This window comes from Rhineura floridana, chromosome 6 (assembly GCF_030035675.1).
Source record: "Rhineura floridana isolate rRhiFlo1 chromosome 6, rRhiFlo1.hap2, whole genome shotgun sequence".
In the NCBI taxonomy this organism is placed as follows: Eukaryota; Metazoa; Chordata; class Lepidosauria; order Squamata; family Rhineuridae; genus Rhineura; species Rhineura floridana.
In genome coordinates this window covers 152048420-152070460 of record NC_084485.1, presented here as the reverse complement: position 1 = coordinate 152070460, position 22041 = coordinate 152048420, and the positions used below count along the sequence as shown (strand labels likewise).

Sequence of the window (22041 nt, the reverse complement as noted above, 5' to 3'; positions counted from 1 at the left end):
TTCATCAGATTTGGAATGTCTTCAAAACAGGTTATTTATTTATTTATTTGATTTTATTAAATTTCTATACCGCCCCATAGCCAAAGCTCTCTGGGCGGTGTACAAACTAAAACTTCCATCTACAATTAACACACATATTTAAACAATTTTAAAACTACATCCAAATTTCAAAATTGTAAACATTTTAAGACAGACAAAAACACATATTAAAATATTTATTTAGGTTATTAAGATCAATTCTTGAGACTCCTTCAAATACTGATCACCACACACATGAGTTCAACCTCTCAAAGGAAAAGTACATATTAGCTGATGATGGGTGAATTTCCCCAGCTCAGTTCAGAACTGATTTGGCAAACAAAGCTATATTAAACACATACCCCAGCACAAGAACGCAGGAAGCTGCCTTATACTGAGTCAGACCATCTAGCTCAGTTTACTCTGAGCCCAATTTGGGTTCCATGGCACTCCTGATGACATCATCAAATACTTGGTTAGAAAAATTAATATGTATTATTTATGATTTTGGTTTTCAGTTGCATATTTTCCTACTATTATTCCATGCAGTGCCAGTTACTTCTTCTCCTGGAGTTCCTGAGAAGGAGCCTAAAATTGTGAAATTTCAGATCCAAATCGTGAAAACAGACTCCTTGGCCTCTTTCCAAACGTTCATTATACAAAAATCTGAGAAGAACAGTGCAGATTTAGCTGGCAGTTCCACGCTTCCAGTTTTGAGGTCAAGCACCATTTTGAACATCATGTAAAAGACATCTTGCCTGCTACTGTTTCCAAGGCCTACCTGTAGAAAAGGTGGTGGCTACTTTTCGGCTCCAGTGGTCTCCCTTAAAAGCCATAATATGTATGGTGTATTTAGTTCCCCGACCAAGGCCTTCTAGCACAAACCTTTCGTCATTAGGACCTAGTTGTATTTCCTGCCACACAAAAGAAAAGAGAGGCAAAAATTACACTCCACTGAGAATTTCACTCCAACCCCTCCTGCCCTTCTCTCCACTCTTTGTGATCTGCCCCCTGTAAAAACCAATGTGGAGACAGAGAGAGAAATTATTGACCACCAAAACATTGTGGTGATCCATGGGGAGATGAAAACTTCAATTTCCCTTGAACAGGGATGGGGAACCTGTGACTCTCCAAATGTTGCTGGACTGTAACTTCCATCATCCCTGACCATTGGTCATGCTGGCTAGCGCTGTTGGGAGTTGGTCCAACAACATCCAGGTTCCCCTTCCTGCTCTAGGGGAACAAGTCAGAGGCATACAGTGAGTACTTGAGTTTACTGGGTGACCTTGGGCCAGTCACTGCCTCTCAGCCTCAGAGGAAGGCAATGATAAACCCCCTCTGAATACTGCTTACCATGAAAACCCTCTTCATAGGGTCGCCATAAGTTGGAATCGACTTGAAGGCAGTCCATTTACATTTAGTGTGCATAGCATTCATAGACTAAGATCCAGTATTTGAAGGGAATATGCTGTATTCATATCCCCACAACACAGGCACAGGGCAAGTCAAATTAAAAAGCCTAATTTTTAATCGCTGAAATCACAACTGTTCTTTCACTTTTAAAAAACTGCTGTTAAAATATACTGTTTTATTCCTGTGCTGCATTTTAATTGCTTTTATAACTGCTGATTCTTTGCTTTTATGTGGTTTTAATACCTTATTGTTGTTGCATGTCATAAACCATCTTGCATGTGGGATAGAATTTAAAAAAAAAAAACAGGCAAAAGGGCCCACATGAGTATATGTCAGCTGCATGCCAAATCCTCATGATGATTCAGCATTACTCTATAGTGATGCCAGTTCCTTCCCCTACCAACTTTCCAAAGGCTCTAGACATTTTCTAGGTGCAGTGCAATTCCATAATTTTAGGTTTAAGTAGCTACTTGTTTGTGGGTGCATTTATATCGTAAGCTTACTATCACTTTTTTAAAAGGTTATTAAACAATGAAATATCGTTTTATATCCTGAATACATCAGACATGGTAGGCTAAAAATCAAAATGAGTAAGTGAAGGTCTACAGAATCACAACAAAGAGGAATATGAAGGTGCATACTGTGAATGGGAATTCCCAGGTGGCTAAGTGAGCCAGTCACTCATGGGTTGAGAGACCCCTGATTCACCCAAGACAGGGACATGTGACTAACAGATTTAATTATGCTTCCTTTTACAGGGTTCTCTTTCAGTTTCCATACATAACTAAGCTCATTCAAATAACAGTTCCAAGAACCTAGATAAAAAGCAGTAGACAGACAGATGGGAGATAGCTCCCAGAAGCAGGAGGCTTGAGTAAAGCTGGCATAGCAGAGAGAGGGATCTGCTGTAGTTGACAGTGTAGTGTGTGGCTGTGGCTGGCTCACTTATCCACCCAAGAAAGCCCATTCATAGTAGGGATCCAGTGTTCCTTTCTTGGATGGATAGTGAGCTAGCCACATATGGGACCTCCCAGAGCCTTTGTAGACCTACGGTGGGTGATACTGAAAAGGCCGCTTATGAGGATGGCTAGATGTTCACTAGAACTTGCCTGCCAAATGCTGCCTTTGCCAAGGCATGAAGGTTCAGTTTACAGTGCCTAGTGATTGTAGAGGCGGAGGACCACATGGGCACACTGCGGATCTCATTAGCTGACAGCACTGCTGAGGTGACTGCAGCCCTAGTGAAATGGCATAGTCAAATGCTGTGTCTCATAGTCTAGAGCAACCATACCTTGATCCACCATACTGTTGTGGTGGATTGAGCTTTCTTCCCTAGGGTAGTTGGGTGGAAGGAAACAAAGAGGTTGTGAGTCTGCCTGAATGATTCAGTTCTGTGAATGTATCTTCTGAGTGCTTGCCTTATGCTAGGTCCTGTCCACAGGGTGGTATGGGGTGAGGACAGAAGGAAGGTAGGATCAGTTTTTGAAATCTGTGGAAGGTAGAGTTGACCTTAGGGATAAAGGTGGGGTCAGTGTGTAGAATTACCCTACCCTTATGAAAAATGCATAGGTCTTTGTTGACAGAGAGGGGGTGAGTTCAGACACTTGCCTCGCTGAGGCAATGGCCACAAGGAATGCCACTTTCAGAGACAGCAGCCATTGAGAGATAGATCTGAGGAGCTTGGATGGTGGCTGCAACAAGGCCTTGATTACTGTATGGAGTTTTACACAAAAGAGCAGTCAGTTATAAAAAAGAGTGTCACTCCAAGGGCTCGTCCACACGGCAATTTAGTGGTGCTACTTTCATCCCCTTGTAATTTGCATGGTTCACATGATGTTGCGGGCAAGCAGAAGCTATTAAGCCCTTTTCCCTTTAAGTCCGTATTAACCCAATCCAATTATAATGTGAAAAGGAAGGCAAAAAAAACCTCAGCTGCGCTCCTCCTTGTAGGTGCTTTGCTTCAATGTTTTTTTAGTGGGCGGGCTATCTTTTAATGCCCCATCGCCCTCTCCCTCTCTGCCACCCACAAAAGCTGCCACAGCCACTGCCTACTTTGTGTTTTCACTCACTCCCCCCCCCCCAGTCCACCTTTCACTCAGGCTGGGACAATGGAGAAAGAGGGAAGGTCTAGTCAATTTCATTTTTTCTTGTCAATTTCACACCGAGGCACTTGCCCAGAGGGAGTAAACATGTAAAATTAGAGGGCGGAGCCACAAGTAAACAGCGACACTGATCGTTCACAGAGGAAGGCCTACTGGTGTGAATGGAAAATAGCAGATTTGAAGCAAGCCCCAAGTCAGGCAATGATTTGATGTTGCACTCATGAAAGGCTGCCACTTCCTTTCCCTTTCCTGCCTCCTGTACTTGCAAGGTCAAATTTTACTTTGATTTTTAATATAGCTCTTTTGTGCAAAAGCAGTTCTGCACAAAACAGCTGTTTTAAAAATAAAAATACCATGAATGTGCCTTCAGCAGCAACCAGTGAAAAAGGGCAAGCGGCATCCTTTCCTTTGGGCTGATGGAAACAAAATGGAAGAAGGGGTTGTGGTGACAGATGGCACCCATTGAAATGTCATCACACATGTAAAAAAGCCTGCTCACACAATGAGTCTACTGTTTGGTAACATGTGAATTTATAGTTGATTTTATTCCCTTGCAGGATAATCCATGGACCAGAAAAATCTGAATTTATTGGGGGAAAGTGCAGGCCGCTACTTGGATGAGGAGGCCAACGTGTGGGTGCTGCAAAAGAAAAGAAAAGTAGAGACACAAGCAGCTTCAAACCACCACATTAAACTCCTTGTTAAATCTGTTAGTCATGTGTCCCTGCCCTGGAAGAATCAGGGGTCAATCCATGTGCGGCTGGCTCACTATCCACCCAAAAATATTAAATTCAGGGGCTCATTCAGTATCTTCACATCAAGTACTTCCTAAGTCCATGTGAGAGCAAGGCACATTCTCCTTGCTAAAAAAAGCACTGAAGTTGAAGTCTTTTGTTCTCTATAGACCTCTTTATAAATTATATTTTTTAGGAGTAAACTAAACAAAAACAAATTACACATACACCTAAAAAATAGAAAATGCAAAGCAAATGCAGCAAACATGTTTGGAAGGTGCATGTTTTATACAGGTAAGATTGGCTGTGATTCCCTGTTGAGGGTACACTCCGTGGCAAATCTGGGTTCTGTGTTGTACAGCGTATGAAACTGCCCCATGAGACCTCCACACTGAAAAGCTTTTGTGGTTTTGAACTGCTGGCTTGACTAATCTTACGTTCAGTCACATAGCAATTTACAGACTTACCCTGATGGTACCATCTGGTTCCTGATAGGTGAGAAGATAACCACTGATCTGAGCATCAGGTGGTGTCCAAGTGACCAATCCACTTGACTGTGTCACATCTGATACACGGACATTTCTAGGAGGGTCAATTTCTAGGCCAAAGACAAAGGGGGGGAGGATTTGAAGCTGCCATATAGCTTATTCATTACAATAACTGGCAGAGAAATAATGTCTGTATATTCAGATTTGACCTTGCCATATTCATAAGAAGAACTGAAAGGATTATTCTGCTTTCTCCATTTCCCTGAGTTGTCGGAAATGCTAAGGTTAGCCTTAGTTGTTATCATCATCATTTATTACTCGCCCTTCACCCTAAGATCTCAGGGTGGGTTACAACAATTTTGAAATATGACATTCAAAACAATTTGAAAGCAACCTAAAATCCCAAAATAGAGTGCATCCTAAAAATACATGTCTCAGGTGTCAAAGGCCAGGGTGAAGACATACATCTTCAACATTCACCTAAAACTGTACAGCAAAGTTGCCAGGCATACCTCAGTGGGGAGGGAGTTGCACAACTTAGGGGCCACCACATAGAATGCCCTCTCATGGGCCACTACCTTCCAAGCTTCTGAGAGTGGCGGAACTACCAAAAGGGCCCCCCTCTGCTGATCTCAAAACCCAAGAGGGTCTGTAGGGAAGGAGGCAGTGTTTCAGATAGTTGACTCTTGAACTACAGCCACAGGAAAAGAGCAGACTGAGTTTGAGGGCTCATCCAGACGACTGCAAAATGTGTGACATGCGCGCTATGTGTGTTCATTATTTTTTGGTCGTCCAAATGACGCGTCGCACTGTTACACATTTTCGCGGGTTAAATCCGCTCCTTGCAATACCGGCAAAAATGTGATTTGCTGTTTAAAATCAGGAATCATCCGCTGTGCCTTCAGGAGGTAGGATGCAATACCGTGGACTTTACAGCTGATGGGTGGTTCTTGGGCAGTTCCCCTTGCCCCTACTCCTCATTCCAGCCAATCACGTATCTGCACTTTTGCTCATGTGCGAGAATAAGCCCGGGAAAATTGAACCAATCATCGCAATGGTGGGGTGTTGGGGGGGGTTCTGCAACTACTGCATTCTATTTTTTGCCAGCCTGCAAACTGGGCGGCCGCTCTGGGTGAGATCTGCAATGCACAGCAAGCAAGAAAGGGGCTACTAGTCGGTTTCATGCCTGCCTCCGGAAAGCTTTGTCAATTTCATTCTACTGGCTGGGTTTTTTTTTCAAATCATTTCGCCACGGGAAGAAAAGGGAGAAGGAGGGGTATGTGACACGTTTCTTGCTTTTTGGAGAAATAAGTGCGATTGCCAGCGTGTGTATCTCCTTAAATATCCATAAAGGCAGAAAAGCATACATAAGCATAATATCGCAAATACAAACAAGAAAGCAAGCAGGCTTCAAATGGGTAGACCTGGTGGCCTAGTCTACCCATTGAAATGCATAGACTTTCCGGATGCCAGGTCTACCCATTGGGACGCATGGGCTTTTCTGCCCCCAGTTCTACCCGTTGAAAGTAATGGGCATTCCCTGCCCTGCATATGAGTGGTTTGCTACAGCGTCCCCTCCACCCGGAACCATAGAGACTGGAGAACCATAGAGCAAGAAACATGTCACCCCCGCTCCTTCTCCCTTTCCTTCCTGGGGCGAAATGATTTGAAACAAAAAACCCAGGAGTAGAATGAAATTGACAAAGCTTTCCAGATGCAGGCGTGAAACCGACCAGCAGCCCCTTTCTTGTTTGTATTTGCGATATTACGCTTAAACAAATGTATGCTTTTCTGCCTTTATGGATATTTAAGGAGATACACACGCTGGCAATTGCACTTATTTCTCCAAAAAAGCAAGAAATGTGTCACCCCCCCTCCTTCTCCCTTTCCTTCCTGAGGCAAAATGATTTGAAGCAAAAACCCCAGCAAGCTGAGTGAAGTTGACAAAGCTTTCCGGAGGCAGGCTGAAACCGACCAGCAGCCCCTTTCTTGTTTGTACGTGCGATATTACGCTTAAACGAATGCATGCTTTTCTGCCTTTATGGATATTTAAGGAGATACACACACTGGCAATTGCACTTATTTCTCCAAAAAAGCAAGAAATGTGTCACCACCACCCTCCTTCTCCCTTTCCTTCCCGAGGCGAAATGATTTGAAGCAAAAACCCCAGCGAGTAGAATGAAATTGACAAAGCTTTCCAGAGGCAGGCTGAAACCAACCACCCCCCTCCTTCTCCCTTTCCTTCCACAGCGAGAACTCCTTTACAGCCATATTGTGCTTCGTTGCAAAGGGGGAGAGGAGCATACGTCATTTTTTTGCTGACCAATTGGTTGATAGGGGGAGGTTTTAGAGGCGGAGCTTGGAAAAAGCGAAAGGAATGTAGGGGTCTTACCGCTGCTTGTGTGGGTGCAAAAAAGCATTTTTTTTAATTGGGAAAGAGCAAACTAAAAGGCAAAGTGAGGACTATCAGATGACAAACCGAATATGGAAACCGTGGATTATCCCGCTCCGTTTGGATAAGCCCTGAATTTAACCAGTGCTATTTCAATCCAAACATACAACAGAGATAGTTGCCACAACTAGCAGAGCTCCAAAATAATAAATACCATGTTTTGATGCCATTATGCATGCCATGGAAAAAGTGCATAAAGAAACATTTTTCTCCCTCTCTCATAACACTAGAACTCGTGGACATTTAATGAAGCTGAATGTTGGAAGATTTAGGCCAGTAAAATAAAGTACTTCTTCACACAGTGCATAGCTGAACTATGGAATTCACTATGGTAGTGATGCTCACCAACTTGGATGGTTTTAAAAGAAGATTAGACAAATTCATGGAGGAAAAGGCTATCAATGGCTGTGCTCTGCCACCAAAGTCAGATGCAGTATGCTTCTGAATACCAGTTGCCAGAAGCAGCAAGAGGGGAGAGTGCTCTTGCACTCAAGTCCTCCTTGTGGGCTTACCATGGGGATCTGGTTGGCCACTGTGAGAACAGGATGCTGGACTAGATTGGCCACTGGCCTGATCCTTCAGGTGCTTATGTTCTTTTGAAGTTCACACTCAATTACTAATTGAGGAAGGGCCTTAGCTCAGTGATATACTGCTTATGCACAATGTCCCAGGTTCAATCTCAAGTAGCAGTCCTTGAAAAGACCTCTGCCTGAGACCTTGTGGAGTCATTGCAATGTGGAGAAAACAGTACTGGGTTAGATGAATCAAGAGTCTGACCCTTGGCTTGATGAACATGTTGTTGCGGCTGCTATTGGTGCTGTATATACCACTTATTGCCAAAATGGCTTCTAAGCGGTTTACAAGTATAAAACTGATTATAAAGAATATAGCCACACACAACTGAAATACCCAATAAAACAGTTCCATGAAAACATTAAAATAAACACCCACAATTAAAAGATACAATAGACAAGCCAATTAAAATAACATATCAATTAAAACACCAATTAAAACAGGAGGCTCAAGCCAGGAGATCAGGGGGATGCTTGTCTAAATGGGTGTGCCTTCAAGAGCCATCTGAATGCAGGGAGAACATTCCACAACACTGATGCCTCAGTAAGTTACACACAGTATGTTACAGTAAGCCAGGAGTGGGGAACCTGTTGCCCTCCAGATGCTGCTGGACTACAATTCCCATCATGACTGACCACTGGCCATGCTGGCTAGGGCTGATGGGAGTTGGAGTTCAGCAACATCTGGAGGGCCACAGGTTCCCCACCACTGCAGTAAGCCATAGTTAAATGACATAGTTAAACCACAAATGAGCAGCATGTTTACTGATATACTCAGCTCAATTGGGCCTCCTTTGCTCCTTCCCTGCTTGTCTTTGTCCTCAGCTAGAGGAAATAAACCAGAGCACTGGCTTATTGCTACACACGAAGCAGAACTTGTGGCTTGTTTCTCTCTAAATAAAGAGAGAAACAATATTTCTCTCTAAATAATGGGTGGAAGCCAAGGTTTGTTATTGGCTTACTACTCGTTGTCTGTCTGGGGAGGGAGGGGAACCAGAACTGTTGGTTTGTACACAACACTAAACCAGCCCTCTAGTCTGTTTTCTTCCATTTAGGGACAAGGGGGAGCAGAGGAGGAGTGAAGCAGGCACAACTGAGCAGCACACACCAGAATGTTGCTCATTTGTGGTAAACTATAGTTCATTTTTAACTATGGCTTACCTAGAGTGTGACCTGGACCAGAGTCAAACAGCTTCATATATTCATTATTACATGTTACAAGTTTAGGGACTTAGCATCATATGACGCTGCCTTCCAGAGTCAGATGAGTGTAATGCAGTATTGTCTGGTAGTAGCTGTCTAGCACCTTTTACCCTGGACAACCCTAAAAGCAGTACTGGGATGACTAATAACACCAACTAAAAATGAAAGCCAGCACATGCACAGCAGATTATAAACATCACCAACCAAGCCCAGTCCCACTAAAGAAAAACTTTGGTGTTTATAATTTAAAATTCACAGGAGGAGCCACAGAAGAAGGGGGGGAAGGAGGTGACAGTAAATTGGGGAGGAGAGATATAATTTCAATTCAATTATATGTATTTAGGGTTTGATTCTGCAGGTAATTCCTATTGATTCAATGGGGCTTCCATTGAATGCTAATGGTGTTAGCATTGCTTCAGTCCTTTGCACGTTTTCCTGGGAGGAAGCCCCACTGAATCTATATGACTTACTTCTAAGTGGAATTTAATTTGGGCTACTTATGCATAGGGTTGTGTCGGATGTGGTTAACGGTCTTGTGGAAGAGATTCATTTTGAGGCTGGACATGAAAAAAGGAAGAGAGGCAACTTTGTGTGTATTTTTAAGGGAGCAAGGAAGAAAGGGCCCAGCTAAGCGAGAGAACAGGAGCCTTTCAGATGGCTGGGGATGGTGAAGCCGGAGGAGAAAAGGTCAGGGGCAGATATGTATACTGTACAGAAGAATCCACTTTTTACTCTACCGTCGTCATCCCCCCCACATAACATTTTGCATCTCCTAACTTATTTTACTGTCTCTTAGAGAAGTTGTAAGGTTCCGGTCCCAGATACACGTCACACACGCACCAGCAAAGTTAGCATTGTCTAAGAAGAGAACCCAGCAGGATATGAATAATTTGGCAGTGTAAAATTAAATTATACTCTACCCCACAATCACACTCAATAAATGTGAGAGATAAAAATGTAACATTAAACAGATAACATTGATCCCATCAGAGGGAACTGGCATGAAAAGAAGTTTGGAGTGTGAGCGTGTAATCGCCTACAGCAAACCATTTCCATTGGCCGCAACTGGAGGGGAAGCAGGTTGATCTACTGACCAGTTGCAAAATCTCTTTGATGCAATTTTTTTTACATCACACTCAAGCTGATCCCACCAGGTTTTGCAGTAAAAATGGGTTTGACGAGGGTCATGTGCCCCCGTTTTTAGAAAAGAGAGGTGGAGATGCACTGGAACCAGCAGAACAGAGTCGCAGTGTGAACCAGCCCTAAGTGTGATTTTTCCCTAAGAATTTTCAGTGCATGTGATGGAGAATTCTTATATTCAAACAATAGATAAAAATATATTATTTGGGAATTATAAGGTTATAATATTTCTAATAGTGTAGCAGTCATCTAAAAATCCTTTCCTTGGTGTACTGTCTCTCCTGCCTGCTAAAGTTAAAATGCATAAAATGCTTGGCACAGCTTGAACACTGAAAAGATAAGATAAAGTAGAACACTGTGCAGAACATCTCGGTATCTCCAAGACGTAGGAATAACTGCAATAGCTAAAATGGTTAGCTCAATAGCGGGAGTATTCAGCTCATAACGAAAATGTACTGAGATGTGAAATGCTGAACATTAACAAATTGACTAGAACATAACGTAAACAGTGTAATGCTCATGCAATGTCTATGCAATGCCTATGTAATAATGATGTGTAAACTCCTGATACGTTAATGATAATTTCTTTCTCCTGAAGTGCATAAAAACCCCAGGCAAGCACAACCATGCTGCAGTTCTCCACTCATTCAAAGGGTTGCTGAGGTACGCTTGTCATCCAATAAAGGCCTACCTTTTTGCTGCAAGCCTGTGTCTTCTATTCCCTCAAGGACCCCCAGTCCAACGAACTTAAAAATTCCCCGTCACATGCTTATTCTCATGTGGACAGCAGAGGGAGCTGCAGGGCCTTGCTAGGAGTGGGTATATCATTAGGCGTATCACGAGCATTAGCTGTGCTTTTCTTACAGATTTTGTAGTAGCCCATGATGGCAGTAATGCTGCTATTTGCATCATGAAGAAGCTCCATCAGTATCCTGTTATAGTGTTGGGGCATGGCCATAGAGCAGGTGTCTGCATTTCCTTATGGGGTGATTTGATTCACAATCAGAAGCATCACTGAAAGCAGAAGTTACCTGGTGTGACATAATTGCTCAAGGGCCAAAATATGCATGAAATTAAACACGTGGTTTAATCTCAGTTGTACTGTGGTGTGTGTGTCTGTGTGTTTAAAGCTGGAAATAGCAGCTGCTGAGAACATGGAGCAGGGACTGGAGAAGGCAGGGGAGCTAATATTTCCCCTACTGCACCCCCCCCGCTGCGGTTTGCATTGGGAGGAAAGCTCCTGGATACCAATGGGATCTTCTTTCATGATGCAAATAATAGCTTGGGGGGGCATTTTTCTTGGGATCCTGATTGGGGAGAAAGGCTTAAAAAACCTCATTATCTATGCATTCTGATCCTAATCAATACCTCCTCCCCCCCAGTGGCTGTTTTAGTTTTTTAAAGGTTTTTAAAGGAGAAAAGGGGGGGCAACCAAAAGTCTCCAGGGGAGGGATTCCATGGCCTAGTTACACCCTGCATCTTCTATGACAGTGCAAACAGCTGGGCAGAGCCTCTGATAGAGAGCTCTGCAAGAAGGCAAGTGGAAGGCAGTCCTCAATCCCAGAAGATGTAGGGCAGCCTTCCCCTACCTGTGGCCCTCCAGATGTTGTTGGATTCCCAATTTCCACCCCCAGACATCAGCAATGGGCAGAGGTTGTAGTACAACAACAACATCAAGGGCACCATGTTGGGAAGGGTGGTTTAGGGCTTTACAAATGAGCATCCACACTTTGAATTGGGCCCAGAAACCAACAGGAAGCCAATGTAGCTATCTGAGCATCCTTATACAATGCCCAGAGAGACAAGCCCAGTTAACAGTCTGATCACTGGAAAGTACAGCTGGTCTAAATTACAAACACTTTTCAGAAGCAGCCCTACAAAAAACATAATTAAGTGATAATAATCCTGCCCTACCTTATAGGGCTGTGAAAAGATCACTGAAATAATGTCCTTAGGATTTATGTAGTTCAATGCTCTTAAGTATTATTGCCAACATCACTCCAAGAAGCTCCTATGCCAACAGATATTAGCCATGTCATCTAGTGCTGATCCTACAATTGTCCCTACCAGCTATACGAATGAGTCTTTAGGCAAAATAGAAGCAAATTCTGTTACTGAGAGAGGAAATAGCTATTGTGCAGAAGAACAAGTGACTTCAGATTATAATCTCATTGGATCTCTGCTTCGTTTGCCATAGTTCCTGGGGCTAGTGAAGCATTTACTGCTCTCGGACATGCATCTCTGCTTTAAATAATGCTTTGTCTTCTGCTTTTGGATCTTCAACCCTGAATACAACACGCAAGGGAGGAGGATGAGCCATTATGGGATTAACGCAGTATCTAAGGTAACACATGCAGTGCTCACACAATCAACATCAAAAGTGTTGTCTGTGTATGAACCAGTGGAAGTATGAGCACATGTAGTCAATATTTCAACATGCTCAGTATGACACATCCCTCAAGTCAGCTGGTCACTGGCTGTTTAAGCACTAGCAGCCCATGGATTTCTGTTTGGAGAAACATAACTTTCCTTAACCTATATTGCCAAATACTGGAATGCTGAAAAGAATGGGGGGAAATGGGTCAGTGTTGTTGGGAATGGGTCAATGGAATGCAATATTTTTCTTCTTTTTCCTGTATGGATTTGAAATGGCACACCAAAGGCTATTTGCACTGATCTGAATTCAGAGCTTGGAAAAGTTACTTTTTTGAACTACAGCTCCCATCAGCCCCAGCCAGCATGGCCACTGGATTGGGCTGATGGGAGTTGTCGTTCAAAAAAGTAACTTTTCCAAGCTCTGGATTTGATGCAGAAAGCATCTGAACAGTGGATCAAACTTACAGATTCTCTCCATACTAGGCCCCTTCAGTACTGCTGAGGTATTGATCTTCTGCAACTAGCTGGAAGATTTCTTGTAAACTGCTTAGAGGTTTTCTTACAATCAAGTGGTATATCAATTTTATTAAATAAAGTAAGATGGATGAAAACTGTGCATCCACATGACACTTAATATAACACTATATTATTAGTATTATTAGTATTATTAGTATTATTAGTATTATTAGTATTAAAAACCTGTTGGTTTAGACCAGAGCTAAGGCACTCTCATGTTGACTCAAGCTCCACAAAGCTGGAAACTTGAAGTCTGTAGCTAATGTCTTTGCAGATGTGCCCTGTGAGGTTGTGACCATGTAGTATCACAAATTGTGCTTAGTTACAACTTACTCTCCATGCAGCCACACTTGTCCTTGGGGCTTAAATCCAGATAGAAAAGAAATGGAGTGGCTGGGACTCCATCCTTGTCCTGCATTGCTTTATGAAGCAGCTAAGCCTTACTAGAGGAATCCTCCTATCAGTTGAGTCATCCCTCCAGGGAAATCAGCTCCTTAATTATTTTTCCTTTTACAGTCCGAGTAATCCGACCATGTGCATAATACACCCAATTATTTTTATTTACACAACTACAGTTTAGTTAAAAACAAAACATTTCATTAGCTAACTTGCAATTAACTAAAATGAGCTGTTTTTTAACAAAAAAAGGAAGAAAGGAAAAAGTCAAACTGGTTCTGCAGGGTCCCCATTGCAGGACATGGTAATGCCAGGGCAGCCACAAAATGCAAAGCAAAGAAACAGAAGAGTGGGTTTTCACCAAATAATAATAATAATAATAATAATAATAATTTATTTATTGGTCGCCTATCTGTCCAGGTTAGTGGACACTCTAGGCGACTTACAATAACAAAAAGCTATACATAATATACATATACAAAAACAAACCACAGTCCTAAACAATTTAAAACCAATTTCCAATTAAAACATCATAAAATTAATCCTCCTTAATCCCACCAAAAAAAAAAAGCAGCACACAACAAACAAACACCCAGGCCACCCCAGCCAGCCGGCTTATGTATTCCTCCAAAGAGGGACAGGTGGTAGCAATCAGTCCCAGCTGGCTGGGTACCTGGGGCCTGGTCCTGCAGGATGCAGGTCTGTCAGGCAGAAGTCCCACAGGGAAGGGTGGTGGAGGTGGTGATCCCACAGCAGCAGCAACAGCAGCAGACTCTCCTTCCCTGGGTGGCGATGTTCTCTTCCTGCAGGCCCTGGGTCTGTCAACACCAGCTCTCTAACAAATGCTATGAGGCACATCAACAACATTTTGCCAGTCCACACTGGACAAGCTGGTGCTCTTATTACATTCAAAGTCAGAAAATTCGTACAAGGTCTTTTAAAACTACGGGAGGATGGCATGGAAAATAAATGGAATGGAATGGCTTGAGAGCAGTGTCATCTGGAATCTCTGTTATAAATGCTTCCAGGTAAAATGTCTAGTATGGAAGCAACATTTATTTGCATCAAGACATTTTGGTGCCTGTGACCAAAAAAAAATAAAATTGTAAATTCCAGCAATGGAAACTTTAAGTGCAATCCACCAAGAAGTTCTCCAGAGACACCACCAGGCATATCCAGTGGGTACCCATTTCAGCCCTATACAATAGCTACTGCTATAGCAGTGCTGCTTATACTAATGGGACTGGCTTTGGCTTTCTTTGTATGAAGACTATCGAAATCTTTGTGACCAGAGACTGCAGCAAACCAAGCACAATAAGTACACTTTTCATTTGTACACAGACTTTGTATAATGTTTGGAAACCAAATATGCAGTGCGTTTTTGTGATGGTACCAGAGTACTGTCACTTTTTTCTTTTTGCTGCTGCTCCTGCTCCGGCTGCTGCCATTTGTTTGTTTGCTTCTGTGCTGCCATGCAGCTGCCTTTTGCAAGGGGAGGGAAGAAAGGCTCATATAGCTTCCTCTGGCTGCAACGGGACTTTAGAAAAGCCTTTTTTGATTTTCGGGGTGTGTTCCATTCACTATGTCATGTGTTTGTGGGTGCACCACAGAACAATACATTTCTGCAGAGAGTGATGTATTCCTTGGCTGTTTGTGCATGTGAAAGAAAGAAAGGGAGGGATGTGCGATCTGGGTGTGTGTTAGAGAGTGCGGGGCTTATATGTTTGGTCTGTGAGGGAGGGAATGTATTGTGATTAGAGATGGAAAGATCTGTCACGTTTGGTTCTCTCAGTGTCGCATTAGGTTCACCACATTTCTGCAGCAATTTGAGAATTTTCTTTTTAAAACTCCTCATGAAAATGTTTTAGTACTTTAGTGTGAATTTCTCCTAATAAATATATCTTTGTACACATTTTTGCAAGCAGTTTATCCTTATATATGCATTTTACATGTTATTTTCACCAATGTATTCATTTTGTGCACACTTTCCCACAATATATGCATTTTTGTAAACACCGCATGGTTGGCAAATGCATTGCAAAATTCAGATAAGTGCAAAGTTTGAAGGATGGCTGTGTTTTATTTCTAATATTGTTTTGGAAAGCGTGAATTTGATAAATTTACCTTTAAATGTGAACTAAATCAAATTTCTCCTCCAACCCTTATTGTTCTCTCTCTCTACCCCCCCATATATGTCAGAGAGGGGGAGAGATGTATATTTGTGTGGTCTGAAAGAGGGACGAAGGGATGTGGTGTCACCCGGTGCGGCCCGCAGCGCCTTCTCCCTGAGACTGTGAGCGATCGTGTGCGTATAGCGCACGCGGCCAAACAAGAGGGGCCGGGAGCGCGCTGCCGCCGCTTCCACCTTCTAACAGCCGAGGAAGGCAGCCATCACGGCACGCGAAGGCTCTCGGTGCCTAGGTGGTGCCTGGGGGGGGCGGCTCTGGGTGTCACCCCCGTCTGGAGGTGTCACCTGGTGCGGCCCGCACCTGCCGCACCGCCCTAGTGACGCCCCTGATGTGAGGTCTCTGTGTTTGCATGAAAGGAAAAAGGGAGAAGTGCGTGCGTGCGTGCTTGTGTGTGTGTGTGTGAGAGAGAGAGAGAGAGAGAAAGAAAGAGAGAGAGAGAGAGAGAGAGAGAGAGAGATGCACTTGGGCAGGGAAGGAGGAAAACATGTATTTGTGTCTTTGTATATGTGATGTTTGTGTGAGAGAGAGAGATGCACATGTGTCTGTGGTCTGTATGTGTGGCAGTGAGTGAATGAGTGAATGTACATGAAGAAAGGAGGGGAACAACCACTTTGTATATTTTTCCTGGAACTGGGAAATAATTCTTGTTAGACAACGGTATCATCAGGACAACAGGACATAGGTGACCTCCCACAGTAAACATGAAGTTGTCAGGAGCTAACAGGAGAAGCAGGAATGAGTGTACACTTTCTAATATTGTGTTAAGCCATACTTCCCCGTGCCAGCCATTTTGTCCTGGTGCCTATGGCACCTTCATCAAGAAATGAGTACAGTACTGGCATCTCATTTTTTACACAAAAAAGCACTGCAAATACATACATGGTGCTTTGGTCACAGCAAGTACTCAGTGGCTCATATTCTAAGTAACTGTTACGTGTGGTTACATGTACAATCTTTCCCAAGGGCAGTCAAGAATCCTGTCATCTCTTCCCATTGCCCACTCAAGTTACCTGTCATTGACTTTGTGCTTGTCCTCTTGCTCTGCTGGCTTCCCTTCAGAGCCCAGATGTAGATGATATACTCCATGCCTGGCTTCAGTCCAGTCAAGGTGGTGCTGGTCTTATCCTTCCCAACTGCAATCTCTTTACTTTCTCCATCAGCAGAGGTATAGCCAAGTATGTATTGTTCAATGGGAGCTGAGGCCTTATTCCAAGAGACGGTGGCTGTGCTCTCTGTTGCTTGGTTTGTTTTCAGGTTTGTAGGGCCATCTATCTCTGTGAACCAAACTGTAGGTGTTACTATTGTTTTCTTTCAGTATCAGTTATAATCTTCTTGAGACTTCCAGTTCTTTTATTGTAAATTGTTTTATAACATTAACCCACAAGATGTTACTGTAGACAAGCACCACAACAATGGGTAGGTTTTCCAGCAGTTTTTAACAACTATATCTCAGAAGTGAAATGTTATGCATGCTTGCATCTTGATGCCTGAGGATTTGAATTAATTAAGGGGGGATCTGGGAAGACAAGGATCCTCCGTGGCGCAGAGTGGTAAGCAGCGGTAACGCAGCCAAAGCTCTGCTCACGGCTGGAGTTCGATTCCAACGGAAGGAGGAAGTCAAATCTCCGGTAAAAGGGGTCGAGGTCCACTCAGCCTTCCATCCATCCGTGGTCGGTAAAATGAGTACCTGGCATATGCTGGGGGGTAAAGAAAGGCCGGGGACGGAACTGGCAAACCCACCCCATATATACGGTCTGCCTAGTAAACGTCGCAAGACATCACCCTAAGTGTCGGAAACGACTTGCACTATATGTGCGGGGACACCTTTACCCCAGAAGATGGAATTAGCATTGACAATACAGATAATTTACTTAACAGAATGTTTGTCAGACCCAGAGCCTGTTAAGGAAAAGGCAGGAGCACTCTCCTTATAACTCAGACTAGTTAGCACAGCTGAACTGGAAGCTTTTATGTGGATCACATTACCCTTTCTGGCCTATGGCAGTCAAGAAATTCTTTACTGGTCTGGCTGTAGTTCCCTCTATTGGTCTGAGCCTGGTTATGAATCTCCATTAGGCACCTATCTGGATCTAGGTTCAGAACATGCAGCAAGCTTGCCTTCACAATGTGAAAAGTGCTCAACAGAAGATGTTATGCATCTTTCAGTCAATGACCTGCAACTTACCACATTTGCCATTACAGTTCTGGTTACAGGGACCATACAACTCCCTTGTTACGACAGCTCCACTGGAGGCCAGTTTGTTTCTGGTCACAATTCAAAGTGCTGGTTTTGACCTATAAAGCTCTATACGGTCTAAGTCCAGGCTATTTGTCAGACCATATCTCCCCATATGAGCCTGCCCGGGCGTTGAGATCCTCAGGAGAGGCCCTTCTCTCAGTCCCAACACCTTCGCAAGTGCGATTGGTGGGGACGCGAGATAGGGCCTTCTCGGTGGCTGTCCCCAGGTTCTGGAACTCTCTTCCTAGGGAAGCACGAATGGCCCCTTCCTTGCTATCCTTCCGTCAGCAGGCAAATACTTTTTTATTCCGACAGGCTTTTGGACTAGAAGATGTTTAAGATAGGGCCTCATAAGGTCTGTTGTAGTGTTCGATGGTCCTATTCTTAATGTTTTAAATTGTCTTAGTATCTTAAGTGTATGTTTCATGGTTTTAATGTCGCAAATAGTTTAATTCTAATTGTATATTTTGTATGTTTTTTTACCTATGTGTAGTTTTTATTTGTAAGCTGCCCTGAGTTCCAGTTTTGGGAAAAGGGCGGGATAAAAATAAAGATTCATTCAGTCAGTCAGTCAGTTCTGATCTTCTTTCATAAATGGATTCTAGTTTTAGGATATCTGAAAAGGGCTGCATACTGTATGAAAATAATAAACAATATATAGGCAGAAAGGAATATAGCACATTTCATAATATAACATCTGTGGGTTACCTGTCTCTGCTTTTGTGCTAGCCTTCCTGCTCTGCTGGGTTCCCTTCATGGCCCAGATGTGGATAGTATACTCCATGCCTGGTTTCAAACCCATCAGGGTGGCGGTTCTCTTGTCTTTCCCCACAGGCATCTCTTTGGTGTCGCCATCAACTGAGGTGTAGCTCACCACATATCTCTCTATTGGAGCCTGGGCCCCATTCCAAGAAATGGTAGCTGTGTTTTCTGTTACTTGGTTGGTTACCAGATCAGTTGGGCCATCGATTTCTGTGAAGGGAATAAGGAGGTTTGGTTTTGACAGTGATCCTGACAAGATTTCTATAAACCTCTGGGAGCCATTTCTTCAAGGCATTTTGGTTCCTGAGGGCATAAAATCCAAGTGGTACTCTCTACTCCCACCAATTAACATGGAACACAGTCTGACCATTAAAAATTAATGGTAGCCATGCAACAGCACTACCTGGGGCTTATGCAGGAGAACTTGCCAATGGGTCATGCCCCAATGGTCAGTTCTGTCTGTCTCCTACTCTGTCAATAATTTAATAGCAATCCAAATTTACTACCCAAAATGGTTGCTTCATCTTATTTCATAGTAGAACCTTCTTCTGCATTTAATTTCAATACTTATACCAGCATCTGTCTACATTATGATCAACAGGGTAAGATCTCTTTAGTCAAAACCAGCTCCAAGTTTCTGTGCTGCACCAACTCCCATTGCTTCAGACATCAAAATGTACCATACTAAAATGTACTCTATCCATCACATTTGTATTTCATCCTTTCTACAAGTTGATTAGGATAAGTGTTCCTAAGATAATCTTATGTTATGGTCACCACAGCCCTGTGAAGTAAGTTAAGTTCAGAAAGGATGAATTGCTCACGGTCACCCAGTGAAAGGAACCTTAAACCCAGACTTCCCCAGTCTAAGCCAAACCTTCTAGCCACTACACCATCTTCATGAAGTGTGTCCAGACACTTGTAGACAACCTCTCAGATTTTAAGGGCTTTCCAGATCAGAAAATGAGACGACAAATACAAAACGAGATGACACTTAGGTAGTTAATACTCTTAAAGAAGGAAGGAAGGAAGAGAGCAGACAGTTGTCAGCTATAGTATAAGGGTCCATGCTACTTACACAAAAAGAAATAGAAAACCCAGGAGTAACCATGGGGTTGCTAACACTGTAGTTAGTATTACTAGCAGATGGCAACATCTTTTGGCCCTGCAGCCTGGGGGACTGAGGAGAAGCAGCAGGATCTATTCTGTTATCTTGATGGCAAGCCTCTTGGCTAATGGTTTCTCCATTAAGGAACACTTGATGACATTATTTCACTTACTGTTCTGTTGAAATCAATGGAGCTTTGGTATTCTGAAGTAAGGCCAGCCTGGCATAGGCAAACTTCTGCATAGTAGAACTATTCCCAAGACATACTACTACACACTAAAGATGGGGGATTGACTGTATGAATGCTGCTTTATAGGGGGAAAGTTCCCTACATATCAAAAATGACCATGTCCAGGAGAAGGCTAGGCTACATCCTTTCTCCCTAACATGCTAGTTTTCTATGTGCAAGGGTTTGGGGCTTTTTTAAAAAAAATATGGAGGAGCATTAAATTGTGTGAATATTCTAACTGTACTTCAATATAGTACATTATAGGACAGAGCATGGAAGTAATTAGTTACAAATAACTAGTTACTTGTAATTTATTACTTTTTTGAGTAACGAGTGGGTAATTCATTACATTTTGCTGGTAATAGAACGGGTAGTAACTTCATTACTTTTGAGCTGTAACTGTAACATTTCCAGAGTTACTTTGGGGTGTTACTTGAAGGGGAGCAGGGGAAGTCTTCTGCTGCTCTGATTTGTGGATAAAAATCATGTGCTTCAAATTGGGCTTCTGTGCAGAGTCACTCTTCCCTTGTGTTCTATGGGTACTTAGGAGGTGATGAGGGAGGAGGTGGTGAGCAAGACAGGGTGGAGAAAACAATTGAATTGACTGAAGCTCAATCCAGACAAGACTGAGACGCTGTTGGTGAGTGCCTTCTCTGCTCAGATGGTGGATGTTCATCCTGTTCTTGATGGGGTTACACTCCCCTTGAAGGAACAGGTTCGTAGCTTGGGAGTTCTTTTCGATCCTTCCTTGTCTCTTGAGGCCCAGGTGGCCTCAGTGGCACGGAATGCTTTTTACCATCTTCGATTGGTAGCCCAGCTACGTCCCTATCTGGACAGTGACGACCTCACTTCAGTTGTTCATGCTCTGGTAACTTCTAGATTGGACTACTGCAACGCGCTCTACGTCGGGCTGCCCTTGAAGACTGTTCGGAAACTACAGCTAGTCCAGAATGCAGCGGCCAGATTGTTGACGCAGACCAGAAGGTCCGCTCATATAATGCCTGTTCTGCCCTGTCTGCACTGGCTTCCTATTTGTTTCCTGCCTAGATTCAAAGTGCTGGTTTTGACCTATAAAGCCCTACACGGCATGGGACCGCAATACCTGGTGGAACGCCTCTCCCAATATGAACCTACACTGCGCTCAACATCTAAGGCCCTCCTCCGAGTACCATCCCATCGAGAAGCTCGGAGGGTGATGACTAGAACCAGGGCCTTTTCAGTGGTGGCCCCCGAACTGTGGAACAGTCTTCCCGATGAGGTGCGCCTGGCTCCGATGCTACTATCTTTTCGGCACCAGGTGAAAACCTTTTTATACTCCCAGGCATTTTAAAGTGTATTTTAACAGCATTTCTGTATTTTAGACGCTGTTTGGTTCTTTTATTGTTTGTTTGTTTTGTTTCTTGATTTACTGTATTTATTGTATTTATATATTATGCTTGTTTTTATCTTTTTGTACACCGCCCAGAGAGCCTTCGGGCTTAGGGCGGTATATAAATTAAACTAAATAAAATAAATAAATTGTTTAAAGATGGACAGGAGTGGAGGGAGAAAAGAGCCAGAGGGCAAGGAGGCAGCAGAAAAATGGACATGAAGAACTGGCTGCAGAGGTGAGAGATGACGATGTGTGTGTGTGTGTTGCGCAAAGCTTGAGGTGGCTTTTGCCTCCCTCTCCACCTCTCCTCTCTTACCAGCGGAGAGAGACTTGAGCCAAAAGCCAAAAGCCACGGCTTCAGAGTGAGCGAGGGGCAGGCAGAAATTGCAGCAGCAAGCAACCAGGATCCTAAAGAGCGGATGCTTCCAGATTTCTTTCCTGCCCTTCCTTTCTTGTGAGGAAGATATTCCCTGGAAGCCCTTTTGTGAAATCCTCCTCCCAATGTCAAATGCAAAGAGTTTCAAACAGGCACTTGTCCAGGCTAGGGTTGCCAGGTTCAGGACCTGAGACTGATCCTGTATCTTTAGGAGAAGAGAAAGTCAGCCAAGTGCAGGTGTTCTTGCAACACTGTAATGGGAAAAACCACAAGGTGGAATTCTCCCTTCCCCCTGCACAATTTGTAAAGATACAGAAAACCTCTTGGAGGTTGTAATTACCTTACTTTTTGCTTTC

General features: G+C 43.3%; 1 protein-coding gene across 1 annotated transcript in view; it reads right to left on the bottom strand.

Annotated features, from left to right (window-relative positions):
* The window catches only part of TNN (tenascin N), a 73815-nt gene that overhangs the window by 16819 nt on the left and 34955 nt on the right, over positions 1 to 22041 (bottom strand). The window contains 4 exon segments of the mRNA XM_061630665.1: positions 800 to 932; positions 4735 to 4865; positions 16610 to 16873; positions 18547 to 18810. Coding sequence (XP_061486649.1) covers positions 800 to 932; positions 4735 to 4865; positions 16610 to 16873; positions 18547 to 18810 — 792 coding nt within the window.